This window comes from Schistocerca nitens, chromosome 2, assembly GCF_023898315.1.
Source record: "Schistocerca nitens isolate TAMUIC-IGC-003100 chromosome 2, iqSchNite1.1, whole genome shotgun sequence".
NCBI classification, from domain to species: domain Eukaryota; kingdom Metazoa; phylum Arthropoda; class Insecta; order Orthoptera; family Acrididae; genus Schistocerca; species Schistocerca nitens.
The window spans coordinates 122,532,107-122,556,876 of NC_064615.1; the positions used below are offsets into that span (position 1 = coordinate 122,532,107).

Genomic DNA, 24,770 nt, shown 5'->3' on the forward strand with positions numbered 1-24,770 from the left:
AGTGTGGGCAGAGACAGGAACCCCTGACAGTGATTGCCAGGCACTGACCTCATTGTGTGGCACGAACCAGACTGTCTGCGACACGGGAACAGACATTGGTGGTGGCAGGGGTGCCCCCCCCCCCCCCCCACACACACACCAGTGGGCCCTCCATAACATAACCCACCTTGCGCTGCCGTAGCTGGTCGAAGTGACAGGATGTCCACCTGTCAGGAGTATGGATGACACACAGGCACTGGCCCTGGTGATGCTTGATGATGGCAGGAACTGATTTTGCCCAGCGGCTTAAACACTGAGCCCAATCAGGCAGACCAGGCCGGAACTGTTGCGGAGCCAGTGCCACTGGCAGACAAGGTGTCAGATGCAGTAGGTGAATCAGTGTCCAAGGTTCGTTTCATGCAGCAGCTCCACCAGGGTCTTGTCTTGAAATGGTATGAACTCAAAAAATGGTCTAAAGCAGCTTCAGGGGATCTTCCAGATACTTTGGCATCTGAGTTTTAAGCATCCAAACAGTGTGTTCGGCATCACCATTAGAGTGAGGATGAAATGGGCGAGCTGTGAGATGATGAACACCACTAGTTTGACAAAAGGTACAAATTCTCAAGAAACAAACTGGGGGCTGTCATCGGTAACCATGGAATATGGATGGCCCTGAATTGCAAAAATCTTAGACAGGGTCAAATAGTGGCTGCCACGGACATGGACAGAGAGTGCAACATGTAGAGAAACTGGGAATAGGCATCCACTTCAATGAGCCAATACTGATTTAGGAGGGCCTAGCAAAATTGATGTGTATAGACATGTTAAAATTATTAGACTAAATGATTATTTTTGATACTCTTAAGTTTTCTAATGTAAAAATAGGAGAGAAAAGTGTAATAATTGATTTGTTTTAATGGTTTGAGTGATGCCACAAAATTTCTCATCCAAGCAACTCACAGATCATTAAATTTTTCACAGTTGGTAACATTTGTCATTTTCCCTCCAGACTATGTTGCTGTTAGTTGTCTGTGAATATGCTTTGAAACTGTGTTTACAGTAATGTTTTAGGTTTCTGTGGTGTATTTCAACTTGTTATTTATTCTATCGACTTCTTGTTACTACATTAACAATACGTTATATAGGTTGTGAACTTGCATGTTTTTAGCTGTAGGAATAAATCGTGGAGTTTCCAAAGAAAGTGAGGTTATGGGGAAGATAAAAGATGTTTCATCTTGGAAAGTTTCGGCTGTGCTAGCACTTTCGCTGAAAATCATTATACACAGCAAGAAATTGCTGACAGAATGAGAATATCATCAGAAAGGTGGTGAATACAAGCCAGACAGGAAAGGAAAATGTGGACATAAAAGAAAAATTAGTCCTAGAACAATGAGAAGACTTACAAACATGGCAACAATAAACTGTAAACTTACTTCTACAGAGATGAGCCATCAGCTGAAAGGTTTGGTTGTTGACGTTTCACCTGTGACACTGAGGAGGAGCCTGTTTGAATGTGGTTTAAAGGCATGCCAACCAAGGAAAAAACAGAAAGTCACACCTGCCATGGAAACCAAAAGCTTGCAGTGGGCTAAACAACTTCAGGAGTGGACAAGAGAGGACTGGCTAAGGTATGTGCAACAACATGATAAATTAAGTGGGTCTGATCTCTAAAGTTAAGGAGTTTTGGCTTGAAATTGTGATGTTTTATTTATACTGAAGAAATTCAAATTTGAATTTTGGGACTGTTGAGGTGCCCTATGCTACTATTCCCAACTTTTCTGACTTGCAATTTTGTACACATGCTTCAAGTATGCTCTAGTGATGAATATGTATTCACTGTGATGGAAGAAAGCAGCCAGTATGTTCAGCGCAGACCTGGAGAACAGTTCATAGCTGAATGTGTGCAGCAATGTGTGAAGCATCCAACTTCCGTTTTGGTCTGGAGTGTGATGTCTGTGAAAAGTCCTGGGAGATTACACATTGCTGAAGGGACAATGAGGCAAGAACAATATGAAGAAATCCTTGAAAAGGAACTTTCTTCTCAAACGTATGAGTGATTTCTTAATAAAGATGCCATTTTTATGCATGATAGGGTGCCTTTCCACAAAGCAAAAAGTGTTCCCAATTACTTGGAAGAAACGCAGCTGAAAGTGTTACCCTGGCCAGGGCACCCAATTTAAAATTTATGGGCTATTGTGAAACAGAGGATAAGGAAATTTACAGTAACCACCAAACAAGACCTAATGGACGAACTAGAGGAAATCTGGTACCGTGACAATGGTATTAAAATGTCATGAGAAAAGTTAATAAAAACTATGCCAAACAGGATAAAAATAGTGATTAAGAACAAAGACATGCATAAAAAGTATGGAATGTACAAATATAAGCTGTATGTGGATGTAAATGTGTAATAAATGTAAAGTTTTGGAAAAAGTCTTTATTCTAATAATATAAACATATCTGTAGATGCTCCCACAGGCACTGCAGTGTTGGCCGGGGGAAAAAGACAACTGCAGAGCCACTTGTTGCTGAACTCTGTGAGTGCAAGCAGCAATAAGCAGCATAATGTTCACATCCATGCCTGGCCAATACACATGCCTGAGGGCCAAAGCTTTGGTGCAAGAGGTCCCCAATGACTGACATGCAGAAACCACTGTACACTATGGCTTAAGGAAGTGTAAATCACAACCTGGAGAGAAGTGTCCTCCATATCTAACAAAAGAACCCTTTCAAACACAGAAAGGCAGTGCTGGAAGGACAAGTAATTATGCAAGGGATCCAAGGCATCAGAATCTAAATAGAAACAAGGCAACTCTTCCTGATCTAACTCTGAGTCCAGCCCAATCAGAAGGCAAGATAAGGCATCGCTGTTGGTGTGTAGGACTGTCAGCCAATAATGGATCTGATAATGATAATGGGAGACAAAGAGAGCCCACCTCTGCAAAAGATGCACTGCCTTGCCTGGTATGAAAACCAAATTGTTAAAAAGAGCAACCAATGGCTTGTGATACATGATTAAATGGAACTTAGAACCATACAAAATGACATGAAATTTCTTTAGGACAAACACAATCGCTAAAGCTTCCATTTGAACCTGAGGATACCACTGCTGAGCATTAGTTCAAGACTTAGAAGTATAAGCAGTGGGTTGATATTTGTGTGCCAACACTGCACTGAGACTGTGCTGAGAGGCATGTTGTCTCAGCTGAAAAATGACTAGGCATGGGGCAGATTGAAGCTTAGATTTAAGCAAAGGGAACACTCAGTCACAAGCTAGAGACCAGAAAAAAGGCACATTTTTATTCAGAAGCATGTGCAGTGGCAACATTGGATGCATCCAGCAAAAACATATGGTAGTACGCATCCAGTGATGCCTACGGGCTGAGGATGACATGGCGGCCAGTCGGTACCATTGGGCCTTCCGAGGCCTGTTCGGATGGAGTTTAGTTTAGTTTTTTTAGTATGCAGCTTTACTTAGAAACACCTGCAGTTCCTTAAGGGAGGTCAGCTTCAGAAAAGCCACAATTAAGTAAACATTTTGGTGAATGTATTGACCCCTATGCAAGAAACCTCAAAACTAGATACGCAATTGATGGCTGAAAAAACTGATATTTGGCAAGATTGCACTTGAGACCCGCAGATTGCAAAACAGAAAACAATGATCAGAAATTGTGAAGGTGGTCTTCGGTGGAAGAACTCGAAACAGCAATATCATCGAGGTAATTGATGCAATAAGGTTAAGAGGCTGTCAGCCATTCTAAAAAATGCTGAAAAATGCAGGTGCACTAGCAACGCCGAAAGGCCAGCATTGATAGCAGTATAGGCCAGAAGGTGTATTGACAATGAGAAAGTGCCTAGTGGCCTCAACCGAGGGGAGCTAGAGGTAATCTTCCAACAAATCAGTCTTTGAAAAGTAGTGGGTGCCTGACAGTTTTGTGAGCAACTCGTCAGGGCGGGGCAAAGGGTATGTATGTATCACGGACTGTGCATTAATTCTGACACTGAAATCACAGCAGAAGTGAAGCTTACCCCTTGGCTTCTTAATGATGACCAGTGGTGTAGCCCATTAGTTATAAGAAATAGGCCAAATGACGTGGAGTGATGTCAAACAATATAATTTGGTCTTGACAGAGTCGCAAAACACGACAGGCTCTGCCAGAGTTTGGTCGGACTCTTTCATGGTAATGTGGGCGTGCAAACTGGTAGCACAGCCTAGCACAGGAATAAACTGAGATGAAAACTCAGAGCAGAGGGACTCCAGTTGCTGACAAAGAACTTGACCTGACATAAAATTTACCTCATCAACAATGGAAAAACTGAAAGCATTAAATGCATCTTAGATGAACAGGTCTGTGGTATAGGAATGATCCACAACAAGGAAGGTGAGAGTTAACAACAGATTTGTAAGAGACAGGAGTGGAGAACTGACCTAGGATCTGAATCTGCTGTTTATTGTATAGCTAACCAACTTCTGTGAAATCTGTGTGAGGGGAGGAGAGCTCAAGTCCTTGTGCGTTTATTAAAGTCACTACAACTATTGTGACCACTTGCATTTTTAATAGGCTGTTGAACACACGCAAGTCAATAAACAATTTGTTCAGGGAAACTGTCACTGCACAGATACAGTTTATGTCCATCAATACTGCTGTGTCCACCACGTTTGAAAAGGAGTTACTCACAAATGCGGTGTGGCCTTCCTGTCGACACTTGTTGCAAATCACCCAACACTTAGGGCACGCACCACACTTGTGTTGGCTGAAGCAGTGTGTGCCCCATTCAATCATTCTGAACACTTTCAGCGTGCCTAACAGGGGTTGACAGAACATCTGCTGATACTCCCCCCCCCCCCCCCCCCCCACACACACACACACAGCGATCTGATCGCCTGTAGCCCAGTATACTTCAAAGGACTGTGCTATATATTTAGCACATCTGTAAGCATTGGATTCTCACACTGAAGAGCTTCTTCGTGGACTTCCCTATCCAGGGCCAGTTGAATAATAACATCATGTGACATGTGATCAGCATAGGATTTGTGATGGGTACTAGTGACAAATTTACAATGACAGCTCAACCCATGTAATTCTACAGCCCAGGCTTTGTAAGATTGGTTTGGGCATTTCTGACAATGGTAAAATTTTACACATGTTGCAGTGACAAGCATTCTGTCACAGTAATAGGTTTCCAGAAGCTTGCTCATTTCATCAAGTGATAAGCTGGCTGGTCTTGCAAAGGCACAAGTTGGCACAACTACCAATATATGCACGGTGAAAGCCAGGGAAGAAAGAAAGCCCTATACAGGTTTGGATCACCCACCAGAGAAACCTGGTAATGTTGGCGTAACCATGTCTCATAGGAATCCCATTCATCAGCTGCTTCATCATATGCTGGAAAGGGCGACAGTTGCACCAGCGTGAGAGTAACATGCTGTGAATACATGGATGCCACTTTATTGAAAGCAGTGGTGAGAGTCTGCTGCTGTTGTGTGAAAGCTTGCTGCTGAGGGATAAGATGTTAGAGTATTTCTTCCATTGAGATCATTGTCGGGTGACTTATCACTGACACTAACATGCAGAGAAAACATAACGCTGACTTGTCGCCAAGTTTGTTATAGCAAGAACAAACACAATGTATGGAACATAGTACTTTATAGAGCAACACCTTAAGATACAGGTTGTGTGTGTGTGTGTAGCACAGAACACATTGCCTGGACAACAGTTATATAGTGTAATGAACAGACCAAGCACTCGTTTACAATTGCTTAAATTATGCTGTTTCTTTGGCAACTCACCAGAGCCAGGGGACCAACCCAGGTGACCTCGTAAGAGGACCTGTGAAATGTATGGATGTGTACTCTCTGAAATTGCATGTGTCATGAGTGAAGGTACATCAGCATTAGCTATTCACTTGTTTGGTTTGAGGAGCCACGGACCGTTTGTTTTTGGACTAGTAAGTGTCAGTCAGGCTCCTACTGCTGTCTGTACACACCTGGAAAGACAAGTTATGTATTTAGCTTCTTCTCTGTTTTCTTAATAGTACATTTCTTAAATTTTGTGCGTGTTTTTTTCTGTTTAGGAGGTTTATTCTTGTGTTTTTGTAGATGTTAAGTGTTGCCAGCAGTCTGTAGCACAGTTTTCACTTCTTCTGAACAGCCTGCTTCATGACTCATAAGGCATCAGCCTCCACCGATAACACATCAGGAGGTTAGCAAGTTGCATGTCTTGATTTCTGTCTGTACTTTTATAGTTAATTCTCAAGTTAGTAATACTGGGATGGGTAGGATGTGTGCATGCAGTGTGTGACTGCAGAAAGAGCTGGTGGTAGTTCGCAGACAGCTGAATGTGGTTTTGGTAGTGCTCAGTTATCTTGAGGCTGCTGCCTCTGAGTGTAGTGATGGCAGAGAATCTGTCTCTTGTTTCGCCCACAGGCTCTGCTGCTGAGGCACTTCCAAGTGTACCCAAGGAGATGGATCTGCTGTCACAGGAGGATGAGTGCGGTATGGTAATGTGTTCACGTCGCTCAAGGCAGAGGGCCAATGTAGAATCTATGCCTCACACATTCTTTGGCAGGATCCGAGCAGGCACATGAGGGGGAGGAATTTACTACTTATCAGGAGCTCAAACATTAGACACATCATGGAGCCCCTTAGGCAGATAGCATTAGGGCCGGAAAGAAAGCCAATGTGCACTCTGTATGTCTGCCGTGGGGGTTGTCTTGTCTGTGGCTATCGAGTGTGGGGGTTGCAGTCATGTGCATGTTGAGGCTCTCATCAGCACCAATGATGCCTGTCGCTTGGGTTCTGAGGTCATCTTCGTTTCATACGGGTGGCTGGCAGTGGTGGTGAAGGCTGCTGGCCTCGCATGCAGAGTGTAAGCGGAGTTCGCAATTTTGAGCATTGTTCCCAGAGTCAATCATGGTTCTTTGGTTTGGACCCCATGTGGAGAGTCTCAACCAAAGGCTTCTTTGAGTCTGTGCCAGTCTTGGCTGCAGATATCTGTATCTGCATTGTTTGGAGGTGCACTATAGAAAGGAGGAAGTAGCTGCTCGGGTGGCAGAGTACTTGTGGTGTGCACATGGATTTTGTTTTAGGCTAGACAGGAGGTCGAGGTTCTCTGATGAACACTTGTCAGATGATATGCAGGTGGCAAAATCAAACCGCTTTCAGAGAAAAGACTCTTTGACTGTCGAATTTTTTCAGTTCATTGTTGGAGTATTCGTAACAAAGTTCCCGATCCCCCCTGTGGGTGTGGGGGTTAGAATAAGCCCGAGGTATTCCTGCCTGTTGTAAGAGGTGACTAAAAGGAGTCTCATATGTTTCGGCCTTGTATGTGATGGTCCCCTGTAGGGATTGACCACCGTATTTCAAACTTTTTCCAGAGAGCGAGCCAATTGGGGAAGGGCACCTTTACATGGTGCATCGTGTCCTTTGTGCGCTGAGACCTTTCACATCCCCTGTCAACGGGGATCTGCACTTCCGCTCATTTCCCAGCTGTTGGGTGAGGTCACCCTCCTTCCACTGTGCAGTATCATTTTTTGTGCGGACGATGCTAATCGACTTGTTTGCACCTGATATCCAGCACGGTAGCCAGTCTGCTGTGGTGGGGCCACTATGTACTCTGTTGGTTGTAGCCCCCTGACCACACAGGGATTGCTCTGCTGATGCCTGCGCCGTTAACTCCCCATGTATGCTAAGGAGTAGAGGCCCATCACCCTGGGGCATCGAGACCCCGGCAATAGCCGGTGGTGCCCGTGGGGAGGGCCCTTGGTCGGAGTGGGTGGCATCGGGGCAGATGACATGCTATGAAGCGTAGTACATCATCTCTTGCTGGTGGTCAACCACCAGCAGTCTCTAGGCATTCGAGGGCTCAATTTAATGCACAGAAGTATGACCCCAAATTATTCCCCTACCTGGCCCCACCATTGGAGGAATGCCATGCTAAGGATGGCAGTGAATCTTATTCGCCCTAGTACCTAGTATGTACAAGAGCTGAAGGGGAATCCTTTGTGTCCGTGAAGCCTCAGTTCTTTGTAGAGCATTTAGAGGACAAGTTTGGGGAGGTGGGGGGATTGTCCAAAATGCCGTCAGGGTCAGTCTTGATAAAAACAGCCTCCTCTGTATGGGTATTACTCACTTGTGACAAGCTAGAGGATGTTTCTGTTACTATCATGCCCCAGAAGAGCTTAAATACAGTCCAGGGAATTATCTTCCACAGGGACCTTCTTTTACAGTCTGATGACAAGCTGCACGCCAACTTAGACCGCCGAGATGTTCATTTCGTTCTTCGCGTCCATCAGGGTCCGAGGCATAATCAGGTTGCCACCAGTGCCTTCATCTTGGCCTTCGACAGTGACACATTACCCGAGAAGGTCAAGGTGCTGGTCTACCGCTGTGATGTCAAGCCATATATCCCTCCCCCGATGTGGTGCTTTAAGTGCTGGAAGTTCGGCCATATGTCTTCCCGCTGTACTTCCAGCCTCACATGTCGGGATTGTGGAAATCCATCATATGGCAATACTTCATGTGTCTCGCCTCCCATCTGTGTCAACTGTGAAGAGCACCATTCCCCTTTCTCCCAGACTGTAGGATTCTACAGAAGGAAAGGAAAGTAATGGAATACAAGACCCTGGACTGACTGACCTACATTGAGGCTAAAAGAAAATTTGAAAGGCTCCATCCCATGCACATGACAACATTTTATGCCACCGCTATAACTATCGTTCCAGCCCCATCCGTTGCACCAATTCCAGTCAGCTCTCAGAGCCATAAGACTACACCTGCCCCCTTGATGGTGGTGGTGGGGGGGGGGGGGTGGCACTTGCCTCCCTGTTGCTCCCGCACCACCTACTTCGGGAGCAGCTGCCTCCCCCCCTCCCTCCCCCCCAACCATCGGGCACAGCAGTCCCCACTTCTCAGCCAGAGAATTGTATGTCCCTTGGGTCACTCCCTTCCCAGGTTCCTTTCGGTGGCAAAGCGGACACCCGCCAGTGGCTGAAGCAGTCACAGATAGCTGGTTGTAGGGCTTCACGGTCCTCCTCAGTCCTGGAGACTGAATCAAACAAGCCCTCCCAGGCAGAGAAACGTAAGAAACAGTGCGAGAATTTAAAAAAGGAGACACTCAAGAACAAGGAAATTGCGTTGGCACCCACACCATCACTACCTTTCAGCTCTGTGTCTGAGGATGAGGTGGAGATTCTGGTGTCTGCTGAGGATGTAGATCTCGCCGGATACACAGACACAATGGATATCGACTGCTCAGGAAATAAGTCAGTGGCAGCAGGTGACCCTGAGGCGTAAACTTCCTCATTGAATGTTCCATGCCTTCTCAGCCTCACGATCACATTATCCTCCAGTGTAATTGCGGCAGTTTTTTCCACCACCTGGCTGAGCTACGACAGTTGTTTAGCTTTACACCTGCTTTCTGAATAGCCCTTCAGGAAACCTGGTCCCTGGCAATGCGAACCCCTGCCCTCCATGGCTTTAGGGGATATTACAAGAACCATAGCAAATATAAGAGAGTGTCAGGTGGAGTTTGCGTGTATATCCTCAACTCGATATGTAGTGAACCTGTGCCCCTTCAAACTGCTCTTGACGCTGTGGCTGTCAGGACACGGATGACACAGGAAAATAACTGTCTGCCATCTATATCTTCATCCAGATGGTGCAGTACCCCTGAACTCATTAGCAGTTCTGGTTTATCAACTCCCTAAACCTTTCCTACTTCTGGGGGATTTTAACGCTCATAACTCTTTGTGGGCCAAGGCAGAGAGGTCGAAAATTTACTGTCCCACCTCGACCTCTGCCTTTTAAATACTGGGAGGCTACACATTTCAGTATGGCTCATGGTAGTTACTCGGCCATTGATTTATCAGTTTGTAGCCCAGGACTTCTCCCATCTATCCACTGGAGAGCACATGACAACCTGTGTGATAGTGACCACTTACCCATCCTCCTGTCACTGCCCCAATGTCATGGCCACAGACGCCTACCCAGATGGGCTTTAAACAAGGCAGACTGGGTAGCCTTCACCTCTGCTGCCACTGTGGAATCTCCCCCACATGGTACCATCAATGTTGTGGTTGAGCAGGTCACTTCAACGATTGTTTCTGTGGCAGAAAATGCGATCCCTCGATCTCTAGGGTGCCCCAGCAAAAGACAGTTCCTTGGTGGTCGCCAGAAGTCGTTGAGACAATCAAAGAGCGTCCGCGAGCTCTGCAGTGACATAAGTGGCACCCTTCCCTAGAGGACCTAATAGCCTTTAAGTGGCTCCGTGCCCACGTTCACCTGCTCATAAAAAGACGGAAACAGGAGCATTGGGAGAGGTACATGTCGACCATTGGTTGCCATATGTCACCTTCCCAAGTCTGGATGAAGCTCAGACGTGTTTTTGGGTACCAGACCCCAACAGGTGTCCCTGGCGTTAACATCAGTGGCATGTTATATACTGACACACACACGATTACCGAGCACTTTGCTGAGCACTATGCTCGAGCCTCTGCATTGGAGAACTATTCCCCAGCCTTTTGCACCCTCAAACAGCGGATGGAAAGGAAAGACCTGTTGTTCACAACTTGCCACAGGGGAATCCTTTGTGTCCATGAAGCCTCAGTTATTTGTAGAGCATTTAGAGGACAAGTTTGGGGAGGTGGGGGGGATTGTCCAAAATGCCGTCAGGGTCAGTCTTGATAAAAACAGCCTCCTCTGTATGGGTATTACTCACTTGTGACAAGCTAGAGGATGTTTCTGTTACTATCATGCCCCAGAAGAGCTTAAATACAGTCCAGGGAATTATCTTCCACAGGGAGCCCCACTTACAGAGTGGGATCTCCTCAGCACCCTTGCACATTGCCCTGACACAGCTCCTGGGCCGGACCGGATTCACAGTCAGATGATAAAACATCTCTTGTCTGACTATAAGCGATATCTGCTCGTCATCTTCAATCGGATCTGGTGCGATGGAGTCTTTCCATCGCATTGGCAGGAGAGCACCATCATGCTGGTGCTCAAACCTGCTAAAAACCCGCTTGATGTGGATAGCTATTGGCCCATCAGTCTCACCAATGTTTTTTGTAAGCTGCTAGAACATATAGTTTGTCGGCGGTTGGGTTGGGTCCTGGAGTCAGATGGCCTACTGGCTCCATGCCAGGGTGGCTTCCGCCAGGGTCGCTCTACCACTGATAATCTTGTGTCGCTTGAGCCTGCCATACAAACGGCCTTTTCCAGATGCCAACACCTGGTTGCCATCTTGTTTGACTTACGTGAAGCATACAACATGACCTAGTGACATCATATCTTTGCCACATTGTATGAGTGGGTTTCTGGGGCCCGCTTCTGATTTTTATCCAAAACTTCCTGTTGCTCTGTGCTTTCCATGTCCAAGCTGGGGCCACCCATAGTTCCATCCATATCGAGAAGAATGGAGTCCCGCAGGGCTCTGTATTGAGTGTCTCTCAATTTTTAGTGACCATTAACGGTCTAGCAGCAGCTGTTGGGCCATCCGTCTCACCATCTCTGTATGCAGACAACTTCTGCTTTTTGTACTGCTGCTCCAGTACTGGTGTTGCTGAGCATCACCTACAGGGAGCCATCCACTTCTGATGGGGTCTTACTGTTCATCTGAAACCAGCACTTTACCTTAGTGATGATCCACTCACTGTAGTGGAGACATATCGATTCGTAAGTCTGGTTTTCGATGCTCGTTTGACTTGGCTTCCTCATCTTCGTGAGCTTAAATGGAAGTGTTGGCAGCACCTCAATGCTCTCCGCTGCCTGAGTAACACCAATGAGTATGGGAGTGTGATTTATGGTTCAGCGGCGCCCTCAGTGTTGCATTTACTTAAGCCATTGCACTATTGCAGAGTTCACCTGGTGACAGGAGCTTTTAGGACAAGTCTGGTGACCAGCGTACTGGTGGAGGCTGGAGTCCCTCGATTGAAAATGAGACACTCACAACTGCTTGCCAGTTACGTTGCCCACATTCGTAGCTCTCCTGAACATCCTAATTACTGTCTTCTTTTCCCAACCATGGCGGTTCATCTCCCGCATAGGCGGCACAGGTCAGGGTTTACGATTGCGGTGCATGTCCCCTCCTTTCTGTCTGAATTGGAGTCCTTGCCTTTACCGCTTCTCCTCGAGGTCCATTCACGTACACCTCCATGGTGTAGCTCTAGACCGAAGTTTCGCTTGGACCTTTCGTGTAGCCCTAAGGACTCAGTTAACTCCGGCAGCTCTCCTCTTGATTCTTGATGTGTACCGGGGCTCTGAAGTGGTTTACACTGACGGCTCGATGGCTGCAGTGTATTCACTGCAGAGCTGGTGGCCATGTCTCGTGCACTTGAGTACATCCGTTCATGCTGTGGCGAGTCATTTCTCATCTCTACTGACTCCCCGAGCAGCTTACAAGCTATCGACCAGTGCTACCCTCGCCATCCTTTGGTAGTGACCATCCAGGAGTCCATCTGTGCCTTGGAATGGTCCAGTCATTTTGTGGTGTTTCTCTGGACCTGAGGATACATCGGCATCCCAGGCAATGAACTTACTGACAAGGCAATGCGGAAACCACTTCTTGAGATCGGCATCCCTGTAACTGATTTGCATTCGCAAGGTTTTTCATCTTTATGAGATGGAATGGCATAATCTCAGTAAGCACAACAAACTGTGTGCCATTAAGGAGACTACGAATGTGTGGAAGTCCTCGATGAGAGGCTCTTGCAGGGACTCTGTGGTCCTCTGTCGGTTCCGAATTGGCCATGCTTGGGCGACCCATGGCTACCTCCTGTGCGATGAAGACCCTCCTCAGTGTCGGTGTGGCATCCGGTTGACAGTGGCCCATATTCTGGTGCACTGTTCTACTTTGAGTGCCCTGTGACAAAATCTCTGGTTACCGGACTCGCCGCTAATTTTATCTGACAACGCCTCATCGGCTGATTTGGTTTTAAGTTTTATTCATGAGGGTGGTTTTATCATATGATCTAAGTTTCAGCACATGTCCTCTGTCTGTCAGTGTCCTCCATCCTAGTGCATTTAGGGTGGAGGTTTTAATGTGTTGCAGAGTGGCTGGCTTCTCCTTTTTATTCTCGTGGTCGGCCAGCCATGGTCATCTCGTTTCTCATTTTAATCTCTTCTACCTGTTTCTTGAGTCTCTGTGGTTTTCGTGCCCCCTTTTTGTCCATTTAAGTGTTTGTTGCCCTTCCTTCATTCTTGTGGTTTTTCCTTTCTTTCCATTTTCTATTGTAAGTCTCATTTGTTTTATTTTAAATCTTGTGGCATTGTTTTATTCGGAGCAAGGGACCAATGACCTAGCACTTTGGTCCCATCCGCCCTCTTTTAAACCAACCAACCAAAGTTCCCGAATGTACTACCCTCCAGGAAATTCCTCATGCTCAAATTATTCTCAGGACTGAGAGCTGACAGAAACCTGAAGTAGGAAGCTTTGAGATATTTAGTGATTCATGGAATGTGTATCAAAAGACAGAATAGATGCCATAGGAGGAGGTGGGGGTGGGGAAGGCTTTTCATTGCAATTGTAAAAAATATTGTCTCTGTTGAGATTGAAATTGAGTGTGACAGCGAAGTTATTTGGTTATGTATGACAGGTCTAGGTGAAATCAAGCTAATTGTTGGACATTTTTATTGGCCACCTGACTCTGCTGTGATAGGTTTAGGGTCAGTGACAGGAAGTCTGTGGTCAGTGGTGTAGAAATACATGGACCAAACAGTATTAGTTGGAGGTGACTTCAACGTACCAAGTATAGACAGGGATATCTATGGATTCATTCAGAAGGTACAGATGTAGAGTCTTGCAAAGTTCTTTTGAACAGGTATTTTGAAAACTGTTTTGAGCAGCTAGTTCAACAGCCAACATTGAATAGAAATATTTTAGATTTTGTAGCTACAAACAGCCCTGATCTAAATGATAGAGACAGGGATTAATGAAGATGATGTCATCAAAGTAACTTTGATTGCTAAAGTTAATAAATTAATCAGGAAGGCTAGGAGAGTCTTCCTGCTAGGAAGAGCTGATAGACAGTTGCTAGCGTCCCACTTGGACACTGAATTGACATCATTTAGTTCCAGTACGATGGTCACAGAGGTATTATGGGCAAAGTTTAAACAGACTGTAAATCATACTCTGGAGAATTACGTACCAAGAAAGTTTATTAAGGATGGAAAAGACCCACTGTGGCTTAACAACAAAATTCGAAAAATGCTGAGGAAGCAAAAGCTGTTGCAGTCTTGGTTCAAAAGAGAACACACAAATAACAACAGAAAAAAGTTAATAGAAATGTGTGCATCTGTAAAGAGAATGATGCACAAAGCTTACAACAACTACCACCATCATATATTAGCCAAAGATCTTGCTGAGAACCCAAGGAAATTCTGGTCCTATGTGAAATCACTAAGAGGGTCTATATCTTGTATCCAGTCATTCATTGATCTGTCTGGTGTGGCAGTAGAATGTAGCAAAAGTGAAGCCGACATTTTGAATTTCACGTTTAAGAAATCACTCATTCCATTGACCATTGCACAGTCTCCTGTAGTGAGGGCATAGAAATAAGCATTGCTGATATAGAGAAACAACTGAAAGAATTGAAAACAAATAAGTCGCGAGGTCTGGATGGAATCCCAGTTCAGTTTTACTAAGAGTACTCTACAGCATTGTCCCCTTACTTAGCTAATATATATTACATCTCTTCTAGTGCAAAATGCCAAGCGACTGGAAAAAGTGCAGGTGGCTCCTGTGTATAAGAAGGGTAAAAGAATGGACTCACAAAATTATAGACCAATATCTTTAACATCACCTTGTTGCAGAATCCTTGAACATATTCTCATTTCTAATACAAGACTATAAATTTTCTACAGCCGGAAAAGCTGGAGTCCACAAATCAGCACAATTTTAGAAAGCATCCCTTGTACAAAACTCACCTTGCCCTTTTCTCAGTAGAGATCCTGTGAACCATGGATGAAGGACAACAGGTAGATTTCATATACCTAGATTTCCGTAAAGCATTTGACACGGTGCCACACTTCTGAGAGTTAACGAAGGTACAGGCATACTGAAGGTTCCCAGGTATGTAAGTGGATCAAAGACTTTTCAAGTGACACACCCAGTTTATTGTCCTCGATGAGGAGAATTCATCAAAGACAAGGGTGTCATCAGGAGTGCCTCAGGAAATTGTGATAGGACTTGTTATTTTGTATATATGTAAATGATTTGGCAGATAGGGTAAGAAGTAGTCCTTGGCTGTTTGCTGATGATACTGTGGTGTACGGAAGATGTCATCTGTAAGTGACTATAGGTGGGTACAAGATGACTTGGACAAAATTTCTAGTCAGTGTGATGGATGGTAACGGGCTCTAAATCTAGAAAAATGTACATTAATGCAGATGAGTAAGATAAACAAAGCCATAATGTTAGATTATAGTGTTAGTCATGTGTTGCTTGACATGTGTTACCGATAGTTTCAATTATAAGCTAGTATTGTGGAAATGCTTCAGGAGCTTAAATGGGAATCATCGGAGTGAAGGTGATGTTTTTTCAAGGAACACTATTGAGAAATTTAGAGAAGTGGCCTTTGAGGCTGACTGCAGAATGATTCTGCTGCTGCCGCCAACATACATTCTGCGTAAGGCCATGAAGGTAAGATTAGAGAGATCAGAGCTTTTATGAAGGCACATAGTCATTTTTTCCCTCCACCCCGCACTATTTGTGGAGTATGTATGTAGAAGTAAATGTACATGCCAAAACAATGAATATCAGCTTTGAGATAAAGGCAATAAAAATAATACAATCACAACAGTAAAGGGCATTTAGAATGGTGTATGAGGGACATTCAGTAATTAATGCAATACATTTTTTTTCTGAAAGTAGGTTGGTTTTATTCAGGGTTCCAGTACATCATATTATTCTCCACTCTTTTGGCTACAAAACTCTATTTTTCAACATAACCTCCATTCAGTGTAATGGCCTTACGCCGCCTTAATGGGAGGGCTTGTATGCCTGCATGGTGTTACACTGCTGGTCGATGTTGGAGCCAACATCTTGTTGCGTCAATAACCTCCCCATCACCTACATACTTCATCCTACAGTGTGCATCATTCATTGGTCCAAACAGATGGAACTCTGTGGGAGGGAGATCCAGGCTGTAGGGTGGATAAGCAAGAAGAGTCCAATGAAGTTTTGTGAGCTCCTCTCAGTTGCGTAGACTTGTGTGAGACCTTGGGTAGTCATGGAGGAGGAGAAGTTCATTTGCATTTGTACGGTGACAAAACACACTGGAGGCGTTTCTTCAGTTTCCAGAGGTTCGCACAATGCTCTTTAGAGTTGATTGTCGCACAATGAGGGAGCACATCAAACAGAAAAACCCCTTCAGATTCCCAGAAGACCTCCCATGATTTTATCAGGTGAGGGTGCAGCTTTGAGCATTTTCTTCAGAGTAGACGTGGTGCAGTGCAACTTCATCAGTTGCCATTTTGTTTCTGATTTGATGTTATGAACCCATGTTTCATCATCTTTGATGTTCGACAAACAATAGAGACATCCAGTTGTGCACAGAGGTGTTTCATTATGATCCATCAAGCACCTCGAATGAGATTATTTATGCATTCCAGCATTGCAAGAGTCACAGCTGTGTGCAGTCAGCGTTGCACGAACATGTTGCAATCATGACAGATGCCGTGCCGGAAAACTCAGCAGGTTTTTGTTCACTGCCAGGTCTCTGTAGACATGCTGCAAGTGGATATCTGTGATGCTCTGGTTTTCTGCCAAAATTAACTCAGTGACAGCTCTCTGTTTGGAACGTACCTCTATTACCGATGACATTTTCAAGGCTACATATAGCACTGCCACCTGTCAGAGTTTCATGAAACTATAGGGGCTCAATTGGGAATATTCCACAGGGTCCCACAACAAATTCCACATTTTTTAACTGATATTGGTCAAGTAAAAAAAGTGTTACATTGATTACTGAATCCCTCCTTATAGATTAGCTTAGAACATCTGAAGCCATTTAGTATTATCAGAAGTGGTAAGGGTAAAGGAAGAGGAGAAGATTGAAATGACAGTGACAGTAACAGTGACTGTTAGGAAAGAACAGGATATAAGCAGAGAATACTTCACAAAATCTTAAAAATCAACTATGGTACTTTGAGAAATTGATTGCATTTCTTTTATTGTTACCAAATTTACAAATTTTAGAATACGAGATTCATTATAATACTACCCTCCCCTTTGGATGCGGGGACAGGAGGGTAGGTCAGTGTTTGGTAAGCACACATTTGTTGATCTGGAATTACCAAGGCGTACCAATTTTTTGTATATGTACTAAAAGTAAGTGAGACATGTTGGATGCCAATTCCAAATTTATTGTTTCAAAATAAACAAAAGAAACTGCAAAGCAAAGATTAGCTGTACTGGTAGCTGTGCTTTCTTGTAACTGCTGCACTCTGGTATCAGAATGCTTAATCACACATGCCATTTCCTCATGAAGCTTATTAAAAATCTGTGTATCATTTAACTTCTTATTTTAACAACTCTAATTTTTGCCTGAGGTCACATGCCTGCTGGAAACTTATATTTATTTTGTTCTCAAATTTTTTGATACATCGATTTAGTTGAGCTCTTATGCAGTCTGTTTTCATAGTAAGTTCATAACAGTTCATTTTCAGACCCTCTTGCATTTTTTATGAACTTTGTTTTCCAAAATGCTCCACAATCACACAGCTATCAAACAATGGATATTCCATGGTGAAATAACAATAATGTGGGAAGTATAGTTTGCTACTCAACACATAGAGGGGACATTCAGTTGAAGACAGGCACTATGACAAAAAGCTACTAAAATATTTAAGCTTTCATACAAAATCTTCCCAAAGTAAAGAACACACACACCCATTCATGCAACCACACCTCGCACACATGCCCGCTTAGACAAGGGTCTCTCTTGCTTAATGTGATCACAAATAGAATAGTGTTCATTGAATTTCTGTTCCAATAACTGGTCAATATGAGATTCTGTTTATAACTGATTAAGCTATAAGATAAGAAATTTTAAGCCCCCACACCAGTAGACCCTTGTTAGTGCAATGATATGGTTTCTTGGTGGCTTGATAAAAATACTGTTGGGCCAGAGCGAGGTCAGTAAGATAAGTTTGACAGTGATAGCAGCAGGTTGCTGGTGCTTGCACCGTAAGGTGATGGTGGCAAGCTGACATGAAGGGTCACATGGGACAAATGTGGCAAGATGCAAAGCAGAGTTTCCAACCACACCTTGTAGGTAGAGGATCATCAGATGTTAGTCCTTCATCTGCTGTCATGCACAGGCCCCTGCCAAAGAGGGCAGTAGAAGAAATATTAGTTTCTGCCTTGAGATCAGTGCCTTCAGTGTAAACTGTTTAGTCTTTGCAACATGGAATGTCAGGCTGTAGTGCCCAAACTCGATGCCAGTAAGCTAGCCCACCCATTGACAAGCACGCTTATGCCAACTTCTACATTTATCTTTAAGTGTGTGGTTTCAGTTGCCCGAGACAGCAGTCTCGTGTGTGTGTGTGTGTGTGTGTGTGTGTGTGTGTGTGTGTGTGTGTGAGAGAGATCTATTTGTGACAGTCTTTTTGCTGTGCCTATCTGCGATTCACCATCTTCGCTATATGGTAAGTAGCAACTTTCCTTTTAATAATATTGATTATCTTTAACTGGATAATTGGTACCCTATAGCTCTTGCAGTCTGTCCATCTGTCCATTCACTCATCTCTACTGACCTGCATTCCTCAGTGTTCTTCACAATGAAAACACAGACACACACACACACACAAATCATTTTTCCAGGGAAGCAAAAGAAATATTTCTTCCACAGCAAAGTAATATAGAATATCCCATTTTACTTTGTACTTATATGAACAGCTGGTGTAGCCAGTGTTAATGTCACAGTTTTTCTGTGCCTCCATTTTTATCATGCAGCATTAAACACATGCTCATGGAATTAACAAACATTTCTACACATCTTATACAAATCACTTATTTCTTACAAAATAGGCTTATTTTTTGTCTGTTGTTGTTCACTGTTTATTTCAAAATTACTAGTTTCAGGTAATGTTGCCCATCCTCAAATATGTTAAACAACAAAATAAATTACAACTGGGTTCTAATTCTGTGTTTACAAAGCTTAAAAATTGTTGTCATTTAATTAATATGCAAAAGTTGTATGATATATGGTATGTCATATTAAAGAATAATCCATCTTTATGGAACTATCGGTTCATTGCCATATACTGAAACCATACTTGCTTGTTGTCACTTAACATTAAAATTTTTTAAACATAATTTAATTGGGAAGAATGCTGTCTATATGTACTAATAGATTTTAAAATACAATACTTTAATAATTTATGTAAAAATATTCAAAGTGTTTTACATGAAGCATTTCTTGTTTGATGTTCACATGTTCACCCACAAATCATCACTGTCATGTGCCACTCAAGATGGTTAGTCCTTCAAGTCTGAGAATTAAATATAATTTATTCCATATAAGGTTCACCAACTTTGAGCTACACCCAAGTAAATATGCATATGTGACCTCTCATAAACACCTGCCTCTCATGAGTTCCATGTCCTTGTTTGATATGTTCCACTTCCTTGTGATTCACTCATTAACTTGATCTAAGGAACGCAAAATAAATAAAACATACAACACTAACTGAACAAAAGTGTATCAGTTCATATTTTCAGAACGAATTTTCTGTCTGCAGAATATGTGCTGATTTGAAATTTACTGGTAGATTAAAACTGTGTCTCACATTGGGACTCAAACCTGGGACCCTTGCCTTTCACATGCACATTCATGGAAGCTGTCCCACATGTCTTGTAGGACTAGTACTCCTGCAGTCCTGGTTTGCTACAAAATTTTAATCTGCCAGGAAGTATCAATTAATATCCTTCCTAGGAGCCGACATGGAACAGCTGGAGGCTCAAAGCACCCTCTGCATGTCCTTCTCCCTCTTAGAATAGGTTGCTTCAACTCTGCCCCATGGGGCAAAATGACTGTAAGCACATGCAGACTGTCAACCGGACAATTGCAGGTAGCAGGCTACCCACCTGCAGCACACATTGTGTACATTGACTGGTGTAACAGGACATTTAAATAAATTAAATATGGCATTTCAAATGAAGGATGTACTAATTATTACTTTGTGTGATAAAACTAATGTGTTAATGAATGAACTGTGTTTATTTGAAAGGCAGTGTGGTGCAGGAAACTTAACTTCTTTGAATGTCTCCATATGCTTCAAGTACCTCTATACATGTTTTATGGTTTGTTAGCAAAACATTGTGTAGCTTTGACGAAGTGTTGAGGCAAGGATTCAGGACCTGCGTAGCCTAGAAAATGAATTGAAATTAATTAACTCGCTATTTTCAGTTGCACCAGGTACTGTACCTTTGGAAATGCAATTAGAAGTGATTGGTTAACAAAACTGCACTCTGATCAGGTACAAGTACTACAACACCACAAATGTGTTGGTTGGTATTGTGGTGTACATATAAAAGAGTTTCCAAAGCTATACAGAAACTTGGCTGACATCAGGTCTGTGGGTCAACATTTTGTTGCGAATAACTTTTTTCTGTCATGAAAATTATTAAAAAATTCAGGACAGTTGCAGCTTCATGATCCACTGCCGATGAGCATTCTCGGACTTGCACCAGCATGGGGTCTTATGCTTTATTTCATCACTTGTGAATAAAAAGAAATTGCCATATTCCACAAATCTAATAAAATATTAGAATTTACATTTACTTAAGTTGAATTAATTTGTTAAAAACCATCCTTTTCATATTTGCCAAGATTTCGTCAGCCCACTTGCATATTTTAATGTGTGCTAAATGTTGGCTGCCTGTATGGGACCTATTCTTCCCTGTGTGGTCAGCAACCAGGTACTGGATATAAACACCGTCTGGTGTGGTATGCTCGTTTACAGACCACATTCTCTTGATCTTCATTGAGTGCCATTTGAAATCTTAACAAAAACCAAACACTTGTAACAGCATTATCAAAACTTTGCTGAATATTAAAATACATATAATTCAATAACACAACAGAACATATTTTGGAATGTCAGCTCTTCTTGTCATTTAGGGAAATTAAAAAAAAAAAAGTGATTTGGATTGCAAATCTGGTGTAGTGTGTTCAGTTATCACTGTGCTGAGTGCAAGCTGTTGTATCAACCAGTGAACCATCATGGCACAGTCTGAAGAGAGAAAGTTAAGATAATAGGCTGATATTTGATGAATTAATGTCACCTACATGTATTGTTAATTGCTATGATGCTCTTTGTCAGTGATAAATTACTTCTGTATCTGCTCCTTGATGTGTGTAAAATGTGAACAATATTGTTATCCAGGTATGGGTGGTGCCCAGCATCATAGCATGCTTTGCCCTTATACAGCGAGCAACTAGCTGGCCACAGTACTGGTCTGCAGTGATATACGGTTCTGCCCTTGTGCTTCTCTTCTCTGTATCAACATTCTTCCATTCAGTCTTCTACTGTAGTCACAACAGGTATGCTTAGATTTTAATATTTATACATATTTACAGATGTTAGAAATTCACAATAATGGGCAGAAATTAGTCACGTCAGTTTGTCAGATAGCAGTCTGTGAACAAATCTTTTGCATTATAGTTGTACTGCTAACAGTGATAAAAACTGACAATGATGATGCCAGTGTGACCAATTGCATCTTGTTCAGTTACTGTGTATATTTTTGATGTGGTTTACGGCAAAGGGACATGTGCATTGAAGTCCACATAAGTTCTGAATATCCAGTGGTGTGAAAATTGGGAACGGGTTTGTAGCTGCTTCCCATTCCTACATCTATCTCCCTTTAATTTTTTTCTGTTTCTGCTGCTTCTTTTTTTCTTCCTCTGTTTCTTTCTTCATTTTAAAATATATTGGTTATATGCATTAGAGTTACCCCCATATGGTACTTGGTTTTGGTTTCTAGTTTCTTTATTTTTAAATACAATATTTAAGACTGTTTTCTCCAGTGTACTGCTACCTCAAACATTTAAATAATGTGAGCTGGAGTTGGAATATTTACCACCTAACAGACAGCAACACTAAAGAACAATTGGATTATCTCAGGCATTCAGAGTTAGTGAACCCCCAAGATAAAATGGGTTGAAAGGTGAAAAGGTCAAAGTAGCTACACAAATGAGATGAGTTAATTCAAAATCTAAATCAAAGAAATACAGTCTGAAAAGAAGCAAAGTTCTGAAGTCAAACTTTAATTATTGTCACATGCTTAGTTGACAGATCCTTAATTCTTGGCAAGTAAATACTTCATTGTGGCTATTCGAATTTGTAATTTTCACAAAATATTGTTGAGAATACTTTATAGTTAAAAAGAGAGCAAAAAGAAGAAAAGGAGACAGTATAAACATATTGCATGTTTGAAACATTCAGCTTAGTTAAACATGGATGGCTCTGAGCACTATGAGACTCAACTGCTGTGGTTATCAGTCCCCTAGAACTTAGAACTACTTAAACCTAACTAACCTAAGGACATCACACACATCCATGCCCGAGGCAGGATTCGAACCTGCGACCGTAGCAGTCCCACGGTTCCGGACTGCGCGCCTAGAATCGCGAGACCACCGCGGCCGGCAGTTAAACATGGAAAAACAGCTTATATTGGTCAATGTTATCTTTATAATCAGGTACCTGACCCATGATTGGTGAACGGTGTAAGATGTGCAGCAAGAGTGCATGTGGTAGCCATTTGTTTGAGAAAAAAAAAATCATGTGTAAGTTGTAAGTACCTAATTTCCAGCTTGCAACTTATAATCAGTGACATAAAACTGTGCAAGATATTGTGAATTGGAAAGAGAAAGAACTTTATTGAGCAAAACACAAAAGGGAAATTTTTGTTGCAGAAAGGTAATCACATTTTCTGATGTAAAGGAGCTCTGATTTTGTCATCAAAACATTACAAAAATACACATCTGCTGATAGTGAAGAGCTAAGCATACATACTGAATTTCGTTGTAGAAATCATCAAAAAATAAGCAGCCTAGTTAAACCAGCCAAGAAGTTCAGTTCCATCACTGCAGTAGGTGTGGCAAATTTTCACTACAGAATAACTGTTACAATGTGGACATTGTAACATAGCAATTGCCAACAAGTGTAAACATACAAGAACTTAGATTACCCAATGGGGGGAAGAGAGGTGCAGGGGAACATGCCTCGCCTCCCTCTTGCAGAGTTGGCAGCCAACACCCATGTTTTATGCTTCTGTGAAATTGCAGCTGACACATGGTCATTTGAAAAATGAGGGTGGTTTGAAAAGTTCTCAGAATGACCATGAGAGGTTAGTGCTAGTGCAGAGAGTTGTTCACATGATATTCATTGGACTGTTGCCTGTAAATACGTACCACGTCAGTGCTCTTGGAAGAGAGCTGAGAGCTGTGTTGGTGACGTGGCTCTGTTGTTGTTCTCATGTAGTGATTTGTGAAGATGGAAAAAATAAAGATTCATGCTGTGATTAAGTACTTCATAAAGAAAGTTATGAAAGCAAAGGACATTCTTGCTGATTTCCAGAATACAATGGGGGACTCTGCTCCTTCATATTCAACTATTGCCAAGTGGACAAATGAGTTTAAATTTGGTTGGGAGAGCTTAGATTATGATCCGTGCAGTGGTTGGCCAAGATATGTCACTACTCCAGAACTCATTGCAAAATTGCACAAAATGGTCATGGAGGATTGCCAATTGAAAGTGCGTGAAATTGCTTACGCTTGCCAGATGTCATCTGAAAGAGTATATCACATTTTAACTGAAGAATTAGAAATGAAAAAATTATCTTGAAGATGTGTGCTGCAACTCTCGATGAAGGATCAAAAACGCATGCCATCACCACGGCAAAATTACATGAACTAAGGTATGAATTGTTGCCACACCTGCCTTATTCACCTGATATGGCTCCATCAGACTTCCATCTCTTCCCAAAACTGAAAATTTTTCTTTGTGGATGAAGATTCACTTCAAACGAAGAATTGATAGCCAGAGTTGACAACTATTTTGCAGGCGTGGAGGAAACTCATTTTCGAGATGGGATCAAGGCACTGGAACATCACTGGACCAAGTGCATTAATCTACAAGGAGACTACATGGAAAAATAAAAAAAGTTTCAGTGATGTAAATACTTTTTTTTTTTTTTTTTTCTATTCCGCTCTTAGAACTTTTCAAACCACCTTTGTAAGAAAATAATGAGCAATTATTAATACAAAACAAAGCAGTTTTTGATAATGGCTACTACATAATTGCTTTCTTAGGTTGGCAATATCTTTTACGAGGAAGTTCAGGCCAGACCTCTAGCAGTAATTTACACAACCATAGTTTTCAAACCCTCTCCCACCTAAAACTATCATTTGTAAGTAAAGAAGTGGAAACACATAAATAAAAGTGTACAGAGTATGTACATGCAATATGAAAACATATTTAACTACATAAACAGATTAGGGAGATTGACCTCTTACTGTTCAGGAAATTAGGGAACAATTTTATAAATATGAAGGTTTCAGAAATAATGAGTGTCGTTAAACAAGCTATGTGATAAAAGTTCTGTTCTTCTTACGGACAAGAACCATGTGTTTTTAGAAGGATCCAGGGTACAGTGTGCAAGTATTTTGTCCTGTGAACAACAGATTTTTATTTAAATTTTATTTGTGAGGGAGAATACATTCACATTTAAGAGTAGCAGTATAGCATTAGATGTTAATAACATTTTTTCCATGACTCATTTCTT

At 42.4% G+C, this 24,770-nt stretch overlaps 1 protein-coding gene across 3 annotated transcripts in view; it reads left to right on the forward strand.

Moving 5' to 3' along the window:
* The window catches only part of LOC126235810 (monocyte to macrophage differentiation factor 2), a 177,941-nt gene that overhangs the window by 84,041 nt on the left and 69,130 nt on the right, over positions 1 to 24,770 (forward strand). For all 3 annotated transcript variants that reach the window (XM_049944649.1, XM_049944650.1, XM_049944651.1), the window contains exon 4: positions 21,368 to 21,525. In XM_049944649.1, coding sequence (XP_049800606.1) covers positions 21,368 to 21,525 — 158 coding nt within the window. The remainder of the gene's footprint in view (positions 1 to 21,367; positions 21,526 to 24,770) is intronic.